General features: G+C 40.5%; 1 protein-coding gene across 6 annotated transcripts in view; it reads right to left on the bottom strand.

Annotated features, from left to right (window-relative positions):
* The window catches only part of col18a1a (collagen type XVIII alpha 1 chain a), a 75,874-nt gene that overhangs the window by 21,528 nt on the left and 32,779 nt on the right, over positions 1–21,567 (bottom strand). For 2 of the 6 annotated variants that reach the window (XM_080903864.1, XM_080903865.1), the window contains exons 1-4: positions 17,468–18,442; positions 9,918–10,459; positions 7,053–7,136; positions 4,703–4,774 (exon numbers count right to left, since the gene is read on the bottom strand). In XM_080903864.1, the coding sequence (XP_080759990.1) occupies positions 4,703–4,774; positions 7,053–7,136; positions 9,918–10,459; positions 17,468–18,170 (1,401 nt within the window). In that variant the 5' untranslated portion in view covers positions 18,171–18,442. Of the gene's footprint in view, positions 1–4,702; positions 4,775–7,052; positions 7,137–9,917; positions 10,460–17,467; positions 18,443–18,463; positions 19,162–21,567 lie in introns of those variants that run through there. The other 4 variants (XM_080903866.1, XM_080903867.1, XM_080903868.1 and 1 more) reach the window with 4 other exon arrangements.

The raw sequence follows: 21,567 nt of genomic DNA, 5'->3' as shown, positions 1-21,567 counted from the left end.
TTGCTCTAGATTTTATGGCTCAGTTTCCCTCCATCCACTCCGCAGAAGAGCCCTGGAAATAATCCTGCAGCCTGGGAAAAAGTTATCCTTGTTAACATTGATGCCAAACAACGGCAACCAAAATGAGTCATGTTTCGGTACTGCTGTGCCATTCATCTGCATTAATCTTTACAGACTATGCAGCCAAAGCTCTCTTAATAACTAACAAAACTGTTTCCCAGCTCTACACCAAACCTTTTGAAAAACATGATTGAGTCAACATGTGCTTTCCAAGTTAGAGAACCAGTACCAGATTTTCCTTCATTTACTGGCAAACTGCTTTTGTTGTCAAGTCGACTGTAATTGCCATTTTTGTGTTAATCGCTGTCAGACGTCTCATGCCTGGGTTCTGTAGCAGACCTCCTCTGCTGACGAGGAACACAATCCACGGTGCGTTCAGTCATGCTGTTGCTGCTGCCTTATCGGTTTGGTATTAATAGAAAAATGTTGTGCGAACACTGTTTGATTAGCAAGCGAATTACACAGTTAGGTCCATAGACCTGACTGTGTAATAGACAAAAATACAACTTGTGTAATTTTACTTCTGTACACCACCACAGTGGATTTTAAGTCAGTTAAAGTGCAGATGTTCAGCTTTAATTCAAGGCGGTTAAAGGTGTTGTTTGATATGTTGAGATATTGCAGACAGACGGAGGCAGTGGCCAAATCAACAATCTGCTACTTCAGTTCAGTAACACCAAAAGGACTGAAAGACCAGAACAGAATTATTTCCATAATTAAGAAAAACAACTCCAACTAAAATGCACATATCTAATAGAAATAGAAATACAGAGAATGTACAACCAGGGACAAACCCGTGGTTACCAGTGATTAGGCTTTGAAAACAATCTCTTACCATAATGATAAGAAGAGAAAAACATGAAGAACAAGAGAAACAGCTCGTGATCCATGATTTTCTGTCAGAAAGGCTGGAGGTAGGTGTTATGGCATGGTCCATATGTCTATGAAGGATGAATTGTGAAGTGTACAGAGCTATACTCTCTGCTTAGCTGAAACAGAGGTTCACACTGCAAACGGATAACGATCTAAAGCTTACTGCAAAAGCAACCCAAGAGTTTCTCAAGACAAAGAAATCTGATATTTTGGATGGCCAAGTCAGTCACCCGATCTCAACCCCAGAAAGAGCAGACTTTTCAGTTAATAAAGAGCAACCTGAAGGCAGAGAGACCCCACAATTAAGCTATGTGAGCAATAAAGGCTTAGAATTTGGTGTTGTCCATGAATTCTACATTTCAGGCAGTCATTAAATTCAAAGGATTGACAAGGGCAAAGTGCTCGCATACAAGCGTAATTAGACTCATGTCTTTGTTTTTGTCCCTTCAATAGAAAAGTTCTGAGCAGGTTCTTTGGACCTAGAAAAGACAGCATGCAGTCTGCTGACAATCCTGTGTTACTAAAATCAGCGGGCCTTAGAGACGCAACAGGAACAATTAAAGGTCAGCTGAGGCGAGGTCAGTAACGTTCCCAAAGCAACAGGAAATAATGCAAATACTCCCTCTCTTTGGCTCATTCTTCACCGGTGACACACCTCAGATGGTCACCTGAGGAATTTGAGCGGGGAGTGGGCTGAAGAATGTAAGAGAGAGGAGCTGAAGGGCCAGAGTGATGCCACTGTTGATAATTAACCAGTTTCCTCTGCGGGACAAACTCCTTCCCACTGCGTTTCACAGCACTGACTATGCCAAGAATCTGGCTGGAGCATTATTGACTCCTCTAAATTGCATCAATGTGATGGAGAATACCATACTTGTTCACTTCTTCACCGATCCATCATAGTGGGGGATGTCGGGTGGGAGGCTCATTTAGAACATAGTGTTGATGGATTTGAACCACACGACCCCCTGAATCTAAGAGCAGGTATGCAGCTCCCTCAGCAACGAGCATATCCCACCTCCACAGCAGTTTAGCCTCTCTTTTTTCTCCCCTCTTTTTTTTCTGCGCTCTAAAGAATCACAGAGAAACTTCTTGAAATCTGCACATATTTGTGGTTGGCCTGAGGACGAAGGGAAAACAGCCCGTGTGTTTAGAAAATGCAACAAACAGGGTTTTGGGTAACTGAAGAATTAGAATTAGAAAGAAAAAGAAGAAGAAATGATCTAAATAGAAACAATTCACCAAAACAATGCTACGTCTCATTAAAAACCCCTCTGCAAACAAAATGTGAGACACGGTTACAGGTACGATGAAAAAGGAGATTTCTTCAGCAGTTATCTAGAAAGGCAACACATTGGAGTTACAGGTCATTTCACAACAGCGATCTCTGCAGATTTTTATCTTCGCCATTTAATCTAATTACATGATTTGGGTTCATTCAGTGTATCAGTCTGAATGTTCACCGTCTTCTCTCTTCTAAATATGAAATTGTGTTTTCACAGGTTCACGGTTTCATTGCTGAACAATTGAACCGTTATTTGCATGCTTTCATATCTAAGATAGTTGAAATGGGAGAAACATGTAGAGATAAACCCAGGAATCAAGTCCTCCCGTGAACTTTAGAGAGAAGTGTGCACTTGTTCACATTTAGAATTGATAAAATCCACCGAACTCTTGGCTAACGAAGAACTGTTTCAAGCATTAAACTCTTCTATACTCACTCCCAGCTGTGACAGCGTTAAGGATGACTGACTCGCTCTCCCATCTATCACCGTGAATTCCAGGATGACAAAATGGAAAGTCTCACTTATACAACTCTCCCTGTCTAACTTGTCCTTGCCCAGACTTGCCTAAATTGCACCAGTTGGACAATTGTGCAGAGTGTAAGTTATACTTTGTGTGAACAGATCATCATCATCAGATGGAAAACACTAACATGTGGGCATTAAATGCCAGCTGTTGTCTTTTAAATTGCGTTGTATATTATATGATGCTAGTAAAAGTCTGCGAAGGTGGAAAAAAAAAACCCCTTTGTAAATGCTGCGAGGCACTAAGGCAGTGAATGTAGGCCTGTAATGATGGAGATACTTCCGACTGGAGGTACCTGCCCTCTCCAACTTTCTTTCCACCCCTGTCAGTTCCTGTACACACGTTTGATTGAGAAACCAGTCAGAATAACAAAGCCTTGAGGCCGGGGGCCTCTAACTTGGATCAGATTTAGTCCAAATTGACATCTGGTTTTTCTAACGCTTCACTATAATTGTGAGTGGGAGTGCATGCGTGCAAGCACAGCGCATGGCAGTGCAGGGTGGAGGACTGTGCTAGCTTCTCAGCCTGCGTGGCTATCTGTGAGGGTGGGAAGATGTGAGTGGGTGACTGTGGAATCTATGAGAGTGAGAGAGACAGAAACCAGAGAGAGGAAGACAGAAAGACAAAGAGGTTACAGATAGAGTGACAAAAAGGGAGGTGATGGAAGTCACTAAAAGATAGTCGTAGATGATGCATGCGCAAAACAACATGAGCATGTAAGTGAACCCAGCAATGTTTGTGGGCCATGTTTGATCCATGTTACAAGTTGAACCAGCGATAGCTCCACATACACAGAACGTAACAGCTCAGAAAGCAATTATTGCTTTTTATTAGGGCACCAATAAACAAAAACAAGATCATTTAGAGTAGATTGTCTCTAACCTCAGACTAATGGTTCTGAAGCCTCAGCTCCGTTCACGTTAAATTGGACAGACCAGAGGAGGCGTGCTGCTTTGATCTGTGTGTTGATCTTTGTGGTTACACATGCATGCTTTCTCAAAAAAAGTTTTAAATAATACATTTATAAGACACTCCAGTCCAAAAACATAAGATGATGGATTAATAGAATGAGCTGCCTTAACAGGGACTCTCATCACATGGATGGACCCCAGCTGCATGGTCTTGGATTGCAGTTTGTAGCCCGTGTTCTGCTCTGCTGTGTTGCAGCAGATCTCAAGAGGACAACAGGGATTCTTGTGTCTTGGCCAGCTGTCATCTAAGACACTAGAGTTGGAGTTCATCTGACCACAAGACCAGAATGAATGTGCACCAAAGCAACAGTGGCAAGCTAGCCGGCCTGACATGACAGGAAGAGCCGAGCTACCCGGTTAGCTGTGAGTGAATGTTTGGGGGGAGAAAAAAAAAAAAAGGTCAAGACAACTGTCCACTAGTAAATCAGTAAAGCGTCAGTGATAAAGAGATGATTTCCAAATCTAGTTTGCTAACAGCTGACTTACCTGCATGGCAAGTTAAAGTTTATATGTGGAAAGCATACCTGGTCATTGTCAACCACCATGTAGCAATGCCTTAAATGACGCTCTCCTAAAATTTGCTTTGTAAAAGCTCTTTGTCCCTAAATGTATACGACAGAAGCAGCTCGTGTTCCAGACATCAACTCAGCAGTTTTTAATCTCCCACGGGGGGATGAGTGGTCACTCACTTATATCAAGTAATCTGAGACATCAGTGGTATATTTAACACTGAGTTTACAGAAGCACAGTCTGCTGCACACACTCCGTGTCTTACTTGATCACCGGCTTGAATCCTTATGATGTATTAATGCATTCTTGTGCACGTTTGATCCACAACTTTAAAGCAAACTCATTAGCATGTTTACAACAGTGCATCGAGAGGAACAAGCAAAATAGCAGTGCAGTCGATCAAGCAGAATGCAAAGTGACAAAGATAAACCTTCATAGGAACTAAAGAAACTTGAGAATACACAAAAGATGTTGCATACCGTCCATGTGTGTTTTTCCGTGCCTGGTCTTGGGGGTCTGGTTTCCACATAACCGCTTCCTTCCCCTGAAGCCTGAGGAGACCCATCATACATTTTTACACTTCATTTTATTGTTAACAAGACCACGCTCTTGGTTTTATTCAGTGCTCTGACCATTATAAACCTGAAAATGTCCTTTTTAACTGTGTGCAAAGAAATGTTCTGATCTGTGGGAGAGTTTTAATAAAATATGTGTGCATATATAGTTTAAGACCAGAAGCTCTTTCCTTCCTGCGCTCTCAGTCACAGCGTATGTGGCCTCTTTTGCTCGACCGTGTTGTGTTTATTGTCGTAAATCTAGTATTCGTGTTACCTTCTTGGCTAGGTTCCATGTTACACAGAATTTATGTCTGCATTAACACCAGTAAGTCAAAGGCATACATATTTGCTATACTAATTTAGAGTAAGAAGCTTTCATACAATAAACTCCCATTACATTCAACCTTTCTTGATATATCAGCGTATTTGATGTGTTGACAAAACATGGAAACAGCTGTTAGGTTGCCATTGGAGATAAAAGGCACATCCTGAAATGGGAAACCTGTGATTTCCCTCATCTAATCCAAACAACATCTAAAAGATTTGATGACAACAAGCAGTAAAGTCACAAACTTTATTCTGTCAGTAAAGACATGGTTTTGGTGGTCTGGGTGAGCAGAACAGCTGTGAATGTTTTACTAAATAACAGTTAAGGCTGCTGGTGGGCTGCGGCGAGGCACCTGTGTTTGTGTCTGGGTGGTCAGGGTCAGCGGTGCAAAGGCTGCTCTCAGACTTACAGCCCTTACAGATTTACTGGTGATTTTAACCCTATGATGCCCTTTGTATCATATTTGATACATGATTAATACTTGCCATAATTTCAAAATGTTATGGACAAAACTTTTTTTGAATAAAATTAACATTGTTGTTAACAAAAAGTTGCCAAAAACACCCGATGTATCAAATGTGATACAAAAAATATATAATAAAAATAATAGGTAGTTATAAGGTTAATAAACATCTCAGTTCCAAAAAATGTGAATTTTCTGGCTATTTTTAATGGGTAGGGTCTTACTGGTTTAAGTGAAGTTGCATACTGAACTAAAGCATCAGTTTTAAGTAAAATGGCATCACTTGTGTTACTGTAGGATATCTCTTCCACGATTTGGCTGTTGTTATTTCCTTTAAAGTCATGATTAACTGATTCAAAACTGCAGAAATAAATCATTAGCTTTGGCTATGTCGATGATTAGCTGTCCATTCTTCTGCACACACATGCTGCTGGCTGTAACTAAAAAAAAAAGATATCATAGAACAAAATCCCTGATTTGAGACTGTGATAAACATAATGTAGCAACTTTTTGGAACTGGCCATTTTGCCAGTTCCAAAAACTACTCCAGAGACAGTTTTATCTAGCTAGATAGCTAGCTAGCTAATTATCCCTGATATTAGTGGTTAAAAGACACAAGTGGTCAAAAGCTGGGACATTTCATTTTTTAACTGGGATTCAGCACATCCTTTAAAAAATTCTAATGTGCAATTATCTGAATTTGAAGCCTTGAAAATTACTTAAAACTTTTTATTACAGATCTTAAACATGGATCGGATTGGATTACTTTTACAAAGTGGAATTATCGTCAGCTTAATTTTTTTTAAGCCATACTGTCCAAACTATAAAGGTAGCTGCAAAATGACAAAAAGCGCGAATGCAAACTGTGCAGCCTGTTTAAATTTTATCACATACACATAGCATACGTTTGTCTGCCTCTTTATTCACAACAGGTAGCAACGTATATTTGATTTGACAGATTTCTACACAAGGTGGACTTCGTGATCGAACACCAAAAAGATTTGGGTCTACTAAGTAAATGTGTAGACCACTGCAGTATGTAGCCACTATTGTGCACACATAGCTAATGCTGGTAGCATTGCATTTATCAGAGTTGAATGTGGTGTGAGCACAGCACCCTTTTTGTAAAAAAAATCAAACTACTAATACAGTTTTAGAGGAAAACTTCTGATCAAATAATATTATACTGATATTTGTGGCACTTTGCACCATGCATAACTTTGAGTGCATGATGCCAGATTAGTTTGCAGGCCAATGTTAACGTTGTCACCCAGAGTCACCTTTCCTTGGAGGTTAACATCCACACCTTACACAATGTTTAAACTGGCATTCTTTTGACTAGTCACCAACCTGGAAACTCTATGTGAAAACAGCACTGAAGCTTTACCTCTGTAAACACTTTCCTGACGAGTTTATGCCATATGTCCAGTGAGTTCAGTGTAGTGAGTCATCCAGTATGTATGTGATAAGTTGTTACTCACAATGTCTGAGTCATCTTCATCCTCCTCACAGTGCCTGCTGGCAGCAAAGGGATCTCCCATCACCCTCAGCTCACCGATCACGCCCTGTTGCAAAACATGAATGTGATATTTAAATGTTTGATGATAAAAGAACAGTACAGCTCTTCTTCTCATATATACAACATGTACAGCTGCCAGAACATGTATGCTTTTTCTTTTTCAGCAGTGCTTTGATTTAATTATATTTCTTAGGGAATTCCCCTTCCACAAAATCAGAAGGGCTATTGATGTCTCTGTCTGTGAAGTACCACTATCTGTGCCTCAAACACACCATCTGATACGTTCCCACACAGGACACTCACGCAGATAGCATTTTTACCGTCTTCCTGCCTATGAAAGGCTCATTAGCTGTGCATGTCGAGGTGGTCTCTCTGCTGTGGCATTATTTGAAGTCAACTCTTCTTCAGGACACATTTATGTCCCAAGAAAAAGAGTCAAATGGATTTTTTAAGAGAACTTTGAAGATAAAGAGCTCTTTGACATTTTAACCCAGTCTCTCCACAGACCTTTAAGGCCTATTCAGTAACATTTCCATACTGTGGATGTCCCTTTTAATCTTTACTGCTTCAGATCTTCACAATAAATCTTCGATTTTGTTCACATGAAGGTCAAAACTTGTCACTACAGCATGTGTTTTCTGATGAACTTAAAATACTTCTAAATCCCCCTTTAGAATGGAATGTCCATTTTCAAAATGCAAAATATAAATATTTAGATGTTTGCAAGAGCTTGCCAAGTCTTGATTTGATTAAGGAAATTAAATTCACAAGACCTCTGGAGCCCTAGGGCCATGCTCAGGTCAACACATAACACATGGGGGAAAAAAGTCCTCAGATTATTAAAAAAAAATTGCTTTAGGTTTTCAGCAACATATGCAGCTATCGTCAGTCATCAAAAAAGATTGAAACTAGTGTTACAGCTGAGAGAGGAAGCGAGAGATGATTTTCCAACGGGGAGATGGCTCGAGATTTAAGGGGTTTTAACCAGATGGGACGTAGTCGTTTGAAAAAAAAAAAAATACATATTTAACAAAATTCTATCTTGTATTATCATTTATGTAACAATTTCATTAAATAGATGCTTTTAGCAAATGGATGTGTTAGACAAATTATGTTGAATATGGAGCAGTAGTTATCGTAGATGGTATATGTATGCACGATGCTGTCATGCTTTTCAGATATATTTCAAAGTCAGTTCAAAGTATCTAAGGTGGAAGACTTTTATTTCGTATTAACAACATTGAAAGTGTGATCCTTTTTAATGGGGTCCTGAAATGCATGTTACTATTTTCTTTGAGAAGACAAACTGATGAGAGCATTCTATAAATGTCTAAGCTAACTCGGCTAGACTACACACCTTTGGAGGAGGAGCTGCAAGTTCAATTCCCACCCGGTATCCAATAAGGGTCCTGGCTAGACCCCCCCATGCTAGAACCAAGGCCTGGATTGGCACGGCTATGTCTGCAGCCTTTCCGCAGCTCAGACACAAGCATTTCACTACATGTTGTACTATGTACTATATATGTGACGAATAAAATTTGAAATAAATTTGTGTTGGTGTTCATATACCTCGAACTTTTAAAGAAGTGGTGCAGCATCTACCAAAAAGAACCACGGCACAGATTGGGTATCAAGAATCATGTAAATCTGCTGATGTTGGTACGGACTATTACATTTCTGGTATTTTGATGTCCGTGCCCAAAGCACTGTTCAAACGTGATTGGTCAATACCACAACAGAGTGAAACCAGAAAGCTTCCAGTATACAAGTCTGAGAGCAGTCTGGGACGAAGCTGAAAACAGTGCCCATATTAGGCAAATCATTTTTTCCCTTTTTCTACATTTCTTTTCCATTTCATTTTATTTTCTATCAGTTTCCAGGGGAACGTAGGAGATTCCGTCAGTCTTGATGGATGTAACCTTAAAAAAAGTGGAAACTGGGACAAAAATGATTCACTTATACTTATATTTGTCTATTAATATAAGGTCATGCATGACTTTCATGAGTGTTGTCTATTAAGTGTTGAAATTCAAATCTAAAAAGCTTCCATTTTTTATTTTCCAAAAACAAAATTGCACAAATGAAAGATTGTTCCACACCCAAAAGGGTTTGGTTGAATTGTCAAGGCTCAAAGATATAAATCTTTTCAGCGATTTTAATCACAACTGTTACTAAAGAGTGCATAATTGCATTACATGGATATAAAACAATCACTCTGCAATGATTGATTGAGATCTCAAGTATGAAAAATAACTCAGTTCTTATATTGAGTTCTTCTCTTGTTTTTTGTGTTGATAAACTTAAAATAATTGCATGCTCAGAGGCAGAATGAAAAATGTGTAATTAGCCATGGTTGAACTACTGCAACCCCTGCAGCTAAGGCCGCCAGTTGTGGTGGCCAACCGCTGAGATGTACACCAGTCAAACGACTGGCACTAATTACATCACTACTGTGAGGTCTTCCAATTATTTGTAGAATCTACAGATGATGGTGATGCAATACAGACATTAATGTTTTGGTTTGGAGTAGGCAATTTGAGCAATTGGATCACATGAGAGTTATTCAGCCAAAATGTTTCACAGGATAATAACAACCGTGAAAAATCAAAACACTGATCTGCACCTTTCCAAGACTTCACGCAGCAGGAATCCGGTCTCTAAGTTAATGTTGGTTGTATGAAGCTTTAGTTTAGGAATGCAACAGTCTGATTTACTCGATGCACAATCGACAGATAGTTCTTTACCTGTTATGAAAGGATATAAAATAAATGTATTGTATTTACTATATCAGTGTTTTGGTTAAAAAGGTGAAAGCCTGTTTACACACCAGGAACTTATCAGGATCAGCTCCTCCAGCCTGCCCAACAAAGACGCCAGCACCACTTTCCAGCTCCATGTTCTCCGCTGACCTCTCGATGTGCACCACCTGAGGGTCTGTGTCACAGTTGAAGTAGAATAGCACCTTGTCGTCCATCACTGCGAGAGAAAAACGGGTCCAGGTGTTCGTCATAGAGGGCACGAGGAACCTGGCTGCCTCAAAGGACTGAGCTGACTTGGGCTTGGTGTAGTACAGAATGACATTTTGGTTGTTGTCCTGCACGGCTGACAGTTTAACTCCCACATGCATGATACTCTGCCGAGCATCCGTGATGGAGAAGATGACCCCGCCCTGGTTAGTGGTGGGTTTCAGGTTGAACATGAGGGAAAACTCTCGATAAAATGGGTTTGGGAGGTGGGCGCGTGCCAGCTGGCCCGTATTGGCATCCGGTCCAAAGACAAAACTAGGGGTGTTGTCTGGTCCGTAGATTTGGGTGATCTCACTTGGAGGAGGATCTCCAATCAGTTGTAGCAGGGAGACTCCACTGTCTTCTAAAGGGAGAGAAACAAGATGTCAGGCCACAGTGAGCATAAAACAGCAGAGGTTTAAAGGGAGGGCAGCATGGCAGAGTAGGGGTTAGACCAGGAGGCTGTTGGTAGGTGACAAAATGTGGATGTTTGTGATGGAGGCAGGACGGGTACTTGCACTAACTGCAGCTGAATCAGTCACAATGCCCTTTGTAAAGAAATGTATGTGAGAATGTAAATGGTACCACATCTGCTTTTAGCGAACCATGTTTTTTTTTCCTAGAAGCCCGGGGAAAGCAGCTACTCTCAAGGGACCACAAACAAACAAGTGATTTTATTACTTGAAAATATGGAAAGCAAAACATCTGCAAAAAAGGGAAAACGCGAGAGTAAGAAAAGGAACACTTTCTCAGACGTTGGAAGTCCTGCACACCAAAAGCAAGAACTTCCTAAAGTAAGAAAGAAAGAAACCTTGTCAAGGTTTATCCTCTACTCATGCACAGTGGAAGTAGATGAAAAGCCTGATGCAGACTATGGAACAGATGAATATTTATGCATCATTCCTGAAGACACTGACAAAAAAAAAAAAAAAAAAAAACACGCAAAACTTGCATGACATCTGCTAGATGTCATGACTTGGGGCACTGCAGGGACCAACAGCTGGGCCTCCGGCATGTCTGTGCTGACACTTCCATCACCCTGGGCGACGCTGGCAAAGTCAGTGCATAATTTAAAGTGTTTAAGAAAGGCAAAAAAAAACACAAAGAGCAATGTGTATTCATGCACATGCACTGTGGACACAGATTTTGATGTACTGACATCAAACCAAACCTCTGCTCTTTGATCCCCCCCCCCAAAAAAGAAAAAAATGTTTCCATGTGTTAAAAACAGAATGACCAAAATGACTGTTTTTGGACAACATGTGATGCATTTCTGATTCTTTGAAGAAATGCTTTGGTTTACCACCTGGTGACTAACAAGCGAGCTCTATCGCTCAGTTCAAAGCCTCTCCACTGCCTGAGTGCTGGAGATCAATTGGATCAGCAGTTGGCTGCGTCGAGAGCCTAAACACACGAGATATTTTATCTGAGCCGAAGATCCCGCTCTCTTCAGTACCATCATAAACACCAGTCTGAATATTCTGCTCACTATCGGAGGACTGCAGATGCATTTATTTGAATCTGCGCTAACAGAGAACCCAGTCAAGCTGCAACAGGATGGCAATAAAAATACCTTCCATTGTGCAGTTCCTCTCTGCACCAATCAGACTTCTAGAACAGATTTATCAGTAAGCAGATGAGACCATTAATAGATGTACACTCACATACATATATGCATGTCAACAGACATATAAGTAAAGTCCAAAGACTGATAAATATTTTACTGGAGCCTGGGAAACACTTAGTCATAGCCAAAGTCGTTATATCATTTAGAAGGTTAGAGGCCATATTACAAGCCAACACATCAAAACTAATAATTAAATTTACAGTCCCAAAACAATCAAAACTTCAGTATAACCTATCTAAATTAAAAAAGAAAGGGAAACAAATCACCACAGGATGACACAACAGCCTCCAGGTTCAGAATAGCTCAGACGTAGGTCACTGACTGTGGTTTGCACCCGGCTGACCAGATGTTTACTCTGATAAAATCAGAATGAGGCACCTTGAGGGTCCCTTCAGTGGGCATGTGCTGACATGTCTGATCCTGGCTCGCTGTCTTGTGCATAATCGGCCAAAGGAGGTTTTAAAAAAGGTAAAAACCTTGTAATAATTCAAAGGGGAAATTCATCATTTGGGGAATTGTAAATCCTTCTGCTTTGGGGGCTGAAGCAGTTGGAAGTTGAAGTTTTAATGCAGCTACAGTGCATAACTGAACATGCAATGTATTTTTTCTGCAAGCAAAGTGGAGAGAATGATTTGATTTGTGTGCAAATTAAAATGAAAGGTCTGTAATAAGGTGGAATGCGTACACAGATCCTGGTTGTCCTTCAGCATGCAGCAATTCTCTGCAGTGCAAACTGAGGATATGACCTCACCGTCTACTCCTCCCAATTTCTCTTTCACCTGGATTTCAAGCATCTGATTTTGATTCCTTCAACAAATAAAAAGCCGACATGCTGTTGGAACACGGATGCACGGACTCGAGCTTTCCAAACCCCTAATTAGCAAAACATCTCACCTATTAGCAATGAGCTACACCGACCAGATGTGCACTGTTTTGAGCCATGCTTAGAATTGACCAAAAAAGGTATCTCCATTTACAGCCTGATGCAACTGTGATGCAACTGTGCTTAATGCCATTTTGAGACTTAAAATGTCATCTTCAGATCTAAAGCTGATTGAAAGGTTTGACCTGCTTTAGGATTTCGGAGGAATGCTTTTACTGAATCTGGTTTAGTGTGTCTGCATTGTCAGCAAAGAGCCAACCAGCCATTCCATCTCAGACATCAAAAGTTGTAGGGGGCCTCAGAGAGGTCACCATTAGCATTTTAAGTGCAATCTCAATTCAGGTTTTCTTAAATAGCTTTTGTTAAACGCTGACAGCTTCAAGGTCAGTTGGGAATAGAAAAGATCTGTGATGAATGGAGCACTGCAGGGTTTACGGTGCTAGTTTGTCTTGTCAGGAAGACCGCTTACTGACTCCTTTTCATTTCTTCACATTTCAAGACGGTGTAGCAGACTTTGTGGTACCCTGTTGATAAAGCTGTATATACACTGTCAGCTGTACGCACAGCTTTGGAGAGCACAAGATCCTGTATAAACCATAGGAAAACATTCAAACATCTGGACAGTGAGAAACTGTGCGGCTTTTCCCAACAAAATCTATCAGCATTTAAAACATCCCTTGAGGCCTGCTGAGACGAGGGCAACGATCTCTCCCCTCAGTGTACAGAAGGCGGGGCAGTGGTCTGACCCTGTGTTTGGAGGGTCAGAGTTCATCTCTGAAAGCTGAAATTACAGTCCCATGATTTTTTTTTCACCATAATCCTTGTGCATCTGCAGCATGAATCATATATGTGAAGCAATTCTCAGACAATTTAAAGTAAAGCAAATTCATTGTGCTCACATGATCACATGATTAGTGGAAGTTTAATATAAAGCTACACTGTTGCTTAAAACAGTATAATATTTGTTTTAATCTTCTTCTTGTCAAGGATGTGTGATACTCTGAGAACTTTGAAAAAAGTCTTAAGTTACATGAATATAGAAAAAAATGTAGTTTTAAGAAATAAAAACTAAACACTGATTTTTTTAGATGAATAAATAATAAAGTTCTTTCCGTTCTGCAGTCCACTTTTTGTTTTTTAAATCGAATGCTCAGAACAAACCCACATCACAGTCCAGGAAGGAGATTTTATCCTGACTCAACCTGAAGACTAAACTGTAATTCTTAAACCACAAAAAGGAGCACGAGTCTACTGCCAGCTGTGAAATTCACTCTTTGGAAAAGAGCTCAGTTCTCTACCTGTGAAGTAACATTTTTTTAGGCAATACACCCCCTTGCCCCATGCTGCTGTGTTCACAGATGTGTTTTTAACTACAGAAAGAAAAAATGCAAATGCGTCTATACAAATGGTAGAGACAGCACCTCAAACATGCACAGGATATAACAGCTGAACATCTGTATCCATGTCCGTGTCAGCTTGATGTTGATGGGACAGTTTAAGCCAACGTATTGGCCTTCTTGACTATGACATATGAGCCCATCAGAAGAAAAGACATTTATGGATATAATATTGAATTAGCTAAATGTTCAAATATGGCGTGATTAGGATCTAAATGGTTACCAGTACCAGAATTTCACAATTACATCACTCTGGTAAACCATTAAAAACTTTAAGAACTTAACCAGCTTAAAACATCCCGGTGCTTTTGTTCTTTTCTGTTTTTGCAACACAGCCTCATTCTCATTTTGTACTTCTGCAACACAAACCAGAGGGGGCAACGGGTTTCTGCCAGCAAAGAAGTCAGACCACACTGTGCCCATAATTGGCACCCTCCTGAGAGCCAAGTCAAAAGGATTCCCTGGCAAGCAGTGTAGTGAAGGACTGCAGCCAGCTTTGGGCCTTCCTCTTGTCATAAGATAAAACATCAGTCTCAGCTCAGTAGAACCATGGTGTTAAAAAAAACATACAGAACACCAAAGAAAGTACACTAGCTAAAAAACATAAGCTAAAATGTTCACAGACATTTAAGTAGCATTAAAAAAAAGTAACATGTAGGTCTGTCAGCACAGCCCATATAGCTTGTAATTTCCAATAAAAACTCCAATCTGCTATAAATTAATATGGTTTAATATTAAATATTAACTAAGCTTGACCTCCAGAGCCTGACATGGTTGACTGCTCGTCTTTCAAGCTGGGAAGAGACAACCATGCAAATCATCACTAAAAAGGCCAAAAAGCAAAACAATCTCCCTTCCCACCACCCTCAAACAAACTCCCCACATGAATCTCCCGCTTGGATGCATCAACACTGCAGCCAGTAATTTTAGTGTATAAACTGTTCCTTTGTATTTTTCAACCCATGCCAGTGGGTCTGTCTTCAATTCACCCAAAATATCAACTGACCAAGATGGCAGCATGTCATGAAACATTTGCATTACAAGTTATATTTGCATGACGTAGGAGTGTGCTGGTTTAAGGTCAAAGACAAAATAGAGAGTATGACTGCCCTCCTCCCAAACTTGAAATAGTAAAGTGGGGTTGAGGCTTTTCAGATACTACATGTAAGGGCTCTGTTTAGAAGCTGAAAGGCTTGTAAGCGGGTGGGCACAGTCTTAGAGAAAGATACTGGGCAAATAAACTGAGAAATAAAGCACTTTTGGCTTTAAAATATTTTCTTGGCCATCTACAGTATGTGTAACCTTAAGCGTGAGCAGAGGTTGCTGCAGTGAGAAACAGGAAGAGACATATTTAGTTATTAGGAAGAATATAAAATCAGTAGGCAGTTGTTTACAGGCAGCATACAGTAGAATTTAAAGTTTATTAGATATCCTTAGTACTTGGGGCTGAGGAGACTTTATAGGTGCAGTAGTAACTCTACAGCAGAGCAATGCTTTTCATCACATCTATTCAGCCATCACTCTAACCAAGCCATGTGCTTCAGTGGATTGTTGTTTGAGTCATACCAGATGGTGTTGACTGCAGTGGATTTCAATCTATCCCAGAAAGATTTAGAGTAACTGAGAGCACTCCGGTTATACCTTGAGGCAACTTTCACAAGCAACGTGCATGCTTGGGTGATGAACTATCTTCTAGAGTTGCAACAAAACCTGCCCTCAGGATATAAAGAAGGCAACACGATTGATCCTTCCAGTGTGTTGCAGGCCTGTCTGCATTTTCCGCATTACTGTGTCTACAACATTTAAAAAAAAAAAAAAAAACACAAAAAAACCCACAAAAAAAACGTGCATGCGGTTGTGGCAGAATAATGTTTTAAGTTTGACGACCAGTAAAGGTACCCTAATCCTCCATGACTTCATTTGCCAATAAACCAAAAGTAAAACAGTTCAAATTTATTTAGGCTCACGTGTGTCACTTAGTCCAGGAACCAGAAACATCTTGTTCACTCATGTCTGTCAGTGGAACAAGCTGCCACAGAGATACTGAAGCTGTAAAAAGACATAATCTTGAACTCCCAGAGATACAAACGGAGAGTGTTGGGAGACAGGGCAGAAGTGCAGCATCAGGGAACAGGCTTAAAAAAAGATTTTCTAGAAAAAGATCATCTAAAACAGAGTTAGACTTCTCTCATGAATCGGTGCCCACTGGCAATAAACAGATGAGTCATTTTTTCCAGCATTTCATGGTCACTAGGGGCATGTGCTGCACATATCAGTCTTTGAGAGGACAGCTGAGTGCACACTGGTCCTTATAATCTTTAAATATTTATCAGCAATTTGTAACTACTAGTTTATTTTGGAAATTTACACCTTAACACTTCTGAGTGACAGAACCATCCTATCATTTGTTATAAAATATTGATTATAAAGCACCTTTTTAAACTGTGCAACCACAGCAGGAGAGAAACAGCTGCTTTTAATTTCTTTTTATTTCCACCTTTAAATTCTTTACCTGTTGAAATATGTCATCCTAGTCCAGCTGTGAGAAATATTTTGTTCTAAAAATTAACACATATCTAAAAAGCACTGATGCAAATATGAGTGCTTCCCATGCATGCCAAGCTACTGTGTCCATTCCTAAACAGACAAACGCACATCAAGCCTGCAAACCACTCACTGTCAAAAGAGATATGCTGAAGTTATACATTTCATGCACATATCAGAGAAGATTGCCTTCTGCAGTTTCAGATGCATTCATTAGAGGCATCTACAATTTCTTTAGTCTTGCAATGCAATGCAAAAAAAACAAACAAACAAGAAAATTATATAAATATGATTAAATAATTATAATTACATTTGTATTTTATGCCAGATAATTGCAAAGCCAAAATAATCTTTTCGCAAACTTGTGTTTTCTTGTGTTACAGTCTGGCTTTAAGAGCTTTGTAGTTAAACTGGAAAGGTTGTTTGAATTGAAATTATTTCATCTGGCAAGACTGAGTATATAATTACATATAACATTACTGTAATAAAGCAAATAATTATCATCTGAGCAAAGTATTACCCTTTGAATATAATTACTCAAAAAGGAAATACATGCGTGTGTGTGTGTGCGTGTGTGTGTGTGTGTGTAGGGGGGTGCTGGTATACTATGACCTTCACAAGGTAAGTCACATACAGTACACAGCACATATACATGCAGCAGGTTAAACAAAGTACTGGCATCATGCTTGTTAGACTTCAAGTTAAAAATAAGTATGCATGCTCTTTTGGGATGGGAAATAATTAATTAATACATCTCATTCGGTGCTGACAGGGACAAATCTTGATTAATTGAGAGGGTATTTCATAGTGTGAAAAATACCAGACGGACTCGGGGGGTGGGGGGGTGGGGGGGGGGGGGGGGGGGTTCAAAACTGGTTCAAAATGAATCCCAAAACAAGATTCATTTGAGCCAGTAATTACCTTTCTGGTTACTAACTGACAAGCACTGATACCCATCCTCCTCCTCATCAGGTAGAGTGTGGCACTCCACAGGGAGGCGTCCCTCATCCAGGAGCGTCCAGCAACTGTCCCGCAAGACTTCGCAGAAACTCTGGCAAGGTAACACAGGCAGCGGGGCCAAAGAGCCACACTTTGGTACCAAAAGGAGGCAGAAAAACCACTCCACGCTATGATGGCATTGAGAATTCAACAGCCAAGCCCACTCATTGAGGAGTGCTTGGATTTCCTCCACACTGCTCTGGTTGAAGTAATTGGGCACGACAAACCATTGCCCAGCCATGGAGGAGCAGAAAGGAAGAGCGGTGTCTAGCAACAAGCATTGTGGGGATTCAGCATCCAGTGCTGGCCTACCTACTTCTGGTTGTTTTATAGTTGTTGGCTCACTAACTGCAACTGTCTGGCTGAACAAGATTGCTTGGTTCAGTTTTTTCCCACTTATTGTTGACTGAGTAGCATCTGGGATGTGACCAGTTTTCTGGCTTATTATCAGTGATTTATTGGGTTGGAAATCTATAGATCTTAAGGTCGTGTCTGGGCTCTTGCTATCTATTTGTGGTTGTCTTTTAGAGATTTGGGGGGATTTAGTTGTAGAAAGTACCTGGCTGGCAAGTGGAGCTTTGCTACTCTGTAATGCTTGGTTAGATACAAGTTTCTGGTTAGCCATAAATTTACCACTTAGTAAATGAGTAACTTTCACTTGTTGATGATCCTTAGATACCTCAATAGTCGTTAGGGAGTTGTAGCTTACAGTTGGGGTTAATAAATCTTCTTGGCTTTCATGTGAATATATTGTTAATTTGAAGTCAATAGCATTCGAACTAGAACTACTGTTTCCATTTCCTCTCGTGTTGTTGGGGGACTCGCGACTTTGCCCTGATTTTGTGCTGCCAAGACTGTGGTCCTCATCTCCACTAACTCTACCATCTAACTCACTACGAGTGGTGTTCGTTACTGCACCTTTTTGAGCCTTGTGGGTTCCAAATCTTGATCGCCAGCTAGTTTCAGTTCCTGTTGCAGACCCATTGTCTGATGCAGATTCAGATCCAAAGTCAGATCTGAGTCTTGTTACATTTCCTGTAAAGGTTGAGTTTTCAGATCCTTCAGAACTTATTGGTGAAGATGTGGCATTACCAGGTTTACTTGTGTGTGATGACATCCCTGTAGCAAAGTTTTCTGACTCATGTTCATTCTCTGGTTCTGTTGTTGACACTACAGTGTTCAGTTTAAGAGCCTCAGGAGTCTGATCCAAGGTCTGCACAGCTTTTTCCATCTGATGTCCTTCATCAATGATCTCTTCTCCAATTTTCGCAATAGTTTCTGACGGCGGTTCTCCACTACCTGCTGGACTGCCAGATCCCTCGGGGTCTACCGCTGGGGCTGAAGTTGCCGTATCAGTCCAGGACCACAGCCAGGCATCAGAGTGGACCACCCACTGAGCCAACAAAATCACAAGTCCAAACTGGATCCTCATCATAACCATAATGTCAAGTCTTAACCACGTCCACCGGCTCGATTAGACTCACAGAGTGAACTATGACATGTCCACACAGTCACTCCACACACACTTTTCCTTCAGCTCTGTCTCTACACACACTTCACTAAACAGAGAGGAGAACTGAAGAGGAGTGCCCCATTCAAAAGAGTGCAGAGAGGGAAAGCAGGAGGAGGAGGTGGTCTCCGTATTGGCTGCTCTGGCAATATTTATTCCCCTAACTCCTCCTTCCCCCTTTGTCAGAGCAATGAAAAGCGAGCTCTCCCGCTGACTGATACCTTGAAATTACAGCAGCCTTTCTTTTCACAGCACAATACTGATGCTTTCTAGTGTTTTACAGACAGGAGCAATTTGCCCTTGATTTGTTTGCTTTGTTAATCTACGATAATATGAAAACCACAGACTTACAAAAAAATGTAAACTGTGGTCACATTCCAACAAAAAGATTCAATTATATACTGTTACAAGCTTGAAGCACAAGGAGCGGTGCTGAGATCCCTCAAAGACTGAATTAGTCTTGGTCCATTGCCACCAATTACTGAAAAGAAGTTGCCATTGCGGTGTGGTTATATTTAAATATAATCTAACAACAGTCATTTATTGGCGTAATCGTATTTTTGTATGGAATATCTCCAAATGACAGTCAAGACTCATGTAAAGAAAGAGAAATGTCCATTTTTTGATCATCAATATCATCTCTTAATGCAAATTCTTGGTCCCATTTTCTTTCACAAGCTTAAGCGCTCCAACATAACCCATTGTCTGTGCATTAGTTGTCCCTTGTCTACAGGGTGCCCTTTATTGTTCAGTCTAGTTTACACGCCTGTTTTCAGTGCTCTGTGGGTACACAGTAATCCAAGCCTCGCTTTCTTGTCCAGACTGGTTTCTCATATCGCCGTGGGGCTGGCTGACAGAGACCCTCGACGACTGCTAATGGGATCTTAGCGATAAAAGGAACAGGAGGTTCGCGTAAGTGTCTTTCTTATACGTTGGCATTTGCTTGCAGCTTCAGTTGCTGATAGAAGGGAACTCAGAAGGTCATCTCCATAAAGCTCCCACATGGATATAGGGAAATGTCTTGACACAAGCTTGACAACTTTACCCTGTAACACTCTCTCTCGGCCTGGGGTCACTAACGATGCAACTGACCCCTGCCTGCAGGATTATGTGTGTCTGGACTATAGAAACTGGGGCCTACACTAACTTTTTCACTGGTAACACTGGTGCTACAAAAGAACAAAATCCGCCTCGTGATCAATGTGGCTGATACGTGAGGCAGCAAAACTCAAATCAAACATTTCTATCATTATCTGATTTTATCATTTAGCAATTTCAACTATAACTATAAAACTCAATTTTCGCTCTACTTATGTGTAGCTGGTGTGGTGCAGTACTAAATGACAATGTGTAGATCAAGTGTAAACATTACACAACCCTAACCTTTGGTGGGGAAAATAAAGGTGGCTGCACTTTAAAATTAAAATTTTAAGGGAGTGCTAAAGACAAAATCCAGGAATTAAAAAAAAAAAAAAAAAGCAAAAGGTTACACAAACTTTGGCATCAACAGGGATTTATTTCTCAGAACTGATTACTTGAAGAAGAACATTTATCCATTTCAGCACCGCTCTTTCATTAGAGCTGGAGCTCAGGCTGGAACCCACTTTTCTGGGAACCAGTAAAATTTCCTGTCCCAAAAGTTTATTAATGGGCATCATTCACGAATATGGTTAATAGAATTTGATATACATTTTCTGTTCTGCACTTTCTCACATTTCCACTTCTTCCTCCCTTCACCTGCACTTCCTTTCATCATAAGTGTCTGAGCTGGGACCTTTCATTGGCAAACAGTAATCAGCTCCAGACTGCTTCATCTTTAAAACACTACAACAGCTTAAACTCTTTCATCATCACCTGCTAAGCACATGAAAAAGAGATAAAGTACTACTTTCAACCACAGTGACGGTAGCTGGCTGTGCCAGCAGCGCACCGAAACAGACTAATGATCATCATGCACTTGCACAAATGCAACCATGTGAAATGATGACACTCACACCGCCACAGCCTGGAGCCCTGGTAGGGTGTCGCCAGGAGAGCAATGCAGTCTTCAACAACACACATTTAATGCAAAAGAGTTCATAAAAACTGCAGAAGATGGTTAGCTCTGTTAACTGGTTACCCTATGAAGGAAAGTATGGCTCATTTCACACAAGGCCAAGCTTTTTCACGCTCTCCATCCTGATGAAAGGAAACTGTTATCTTTAATCATATGATAAGAAGTTTGCTTCTGACTAAATAAGTCATTGTAATAATATCTCTTGGGGGAAATAACTCCCAAGAGTAAGTAATAAAGCACACAACAAGACAGACAAAAGAATACTCTAAAGCAAGTTTTAAAAAAAATGAGATTTTATCTACTTTATAAAAAGATAACTGAGTTCTGAGATCCCAGGCTCAGCGAGAGAGTTCCAGAAGGGCTGAGAAGTTGAGTTTTAAGCATTGCTGTGCAACATAGTCCATCACAAAATGTTTGAGAAAGAACTGAAAGTCTGGAGCACTGGTCAGACAAGCT

Source organism: Rhamphochromis sp. 'chilingali', assembly GCF_963969265.1.
Source record: "Rhamphochromis sp. 'chilingali' genome assembly, chromosome: 14".
Taxonomy (NCBI): Eukaryota; Metazoa; Chordata; class Actinopteri; order Cichliformes; family Cichlidae; genus Rhamphochromis; species Rhamphochromis sp. 'chilingali'.
The sequence above is the reverse complement of the archived record's forward strand: the minus strand, read 5'-3'. Positions and strand labels throughout refer to the sequence as shown.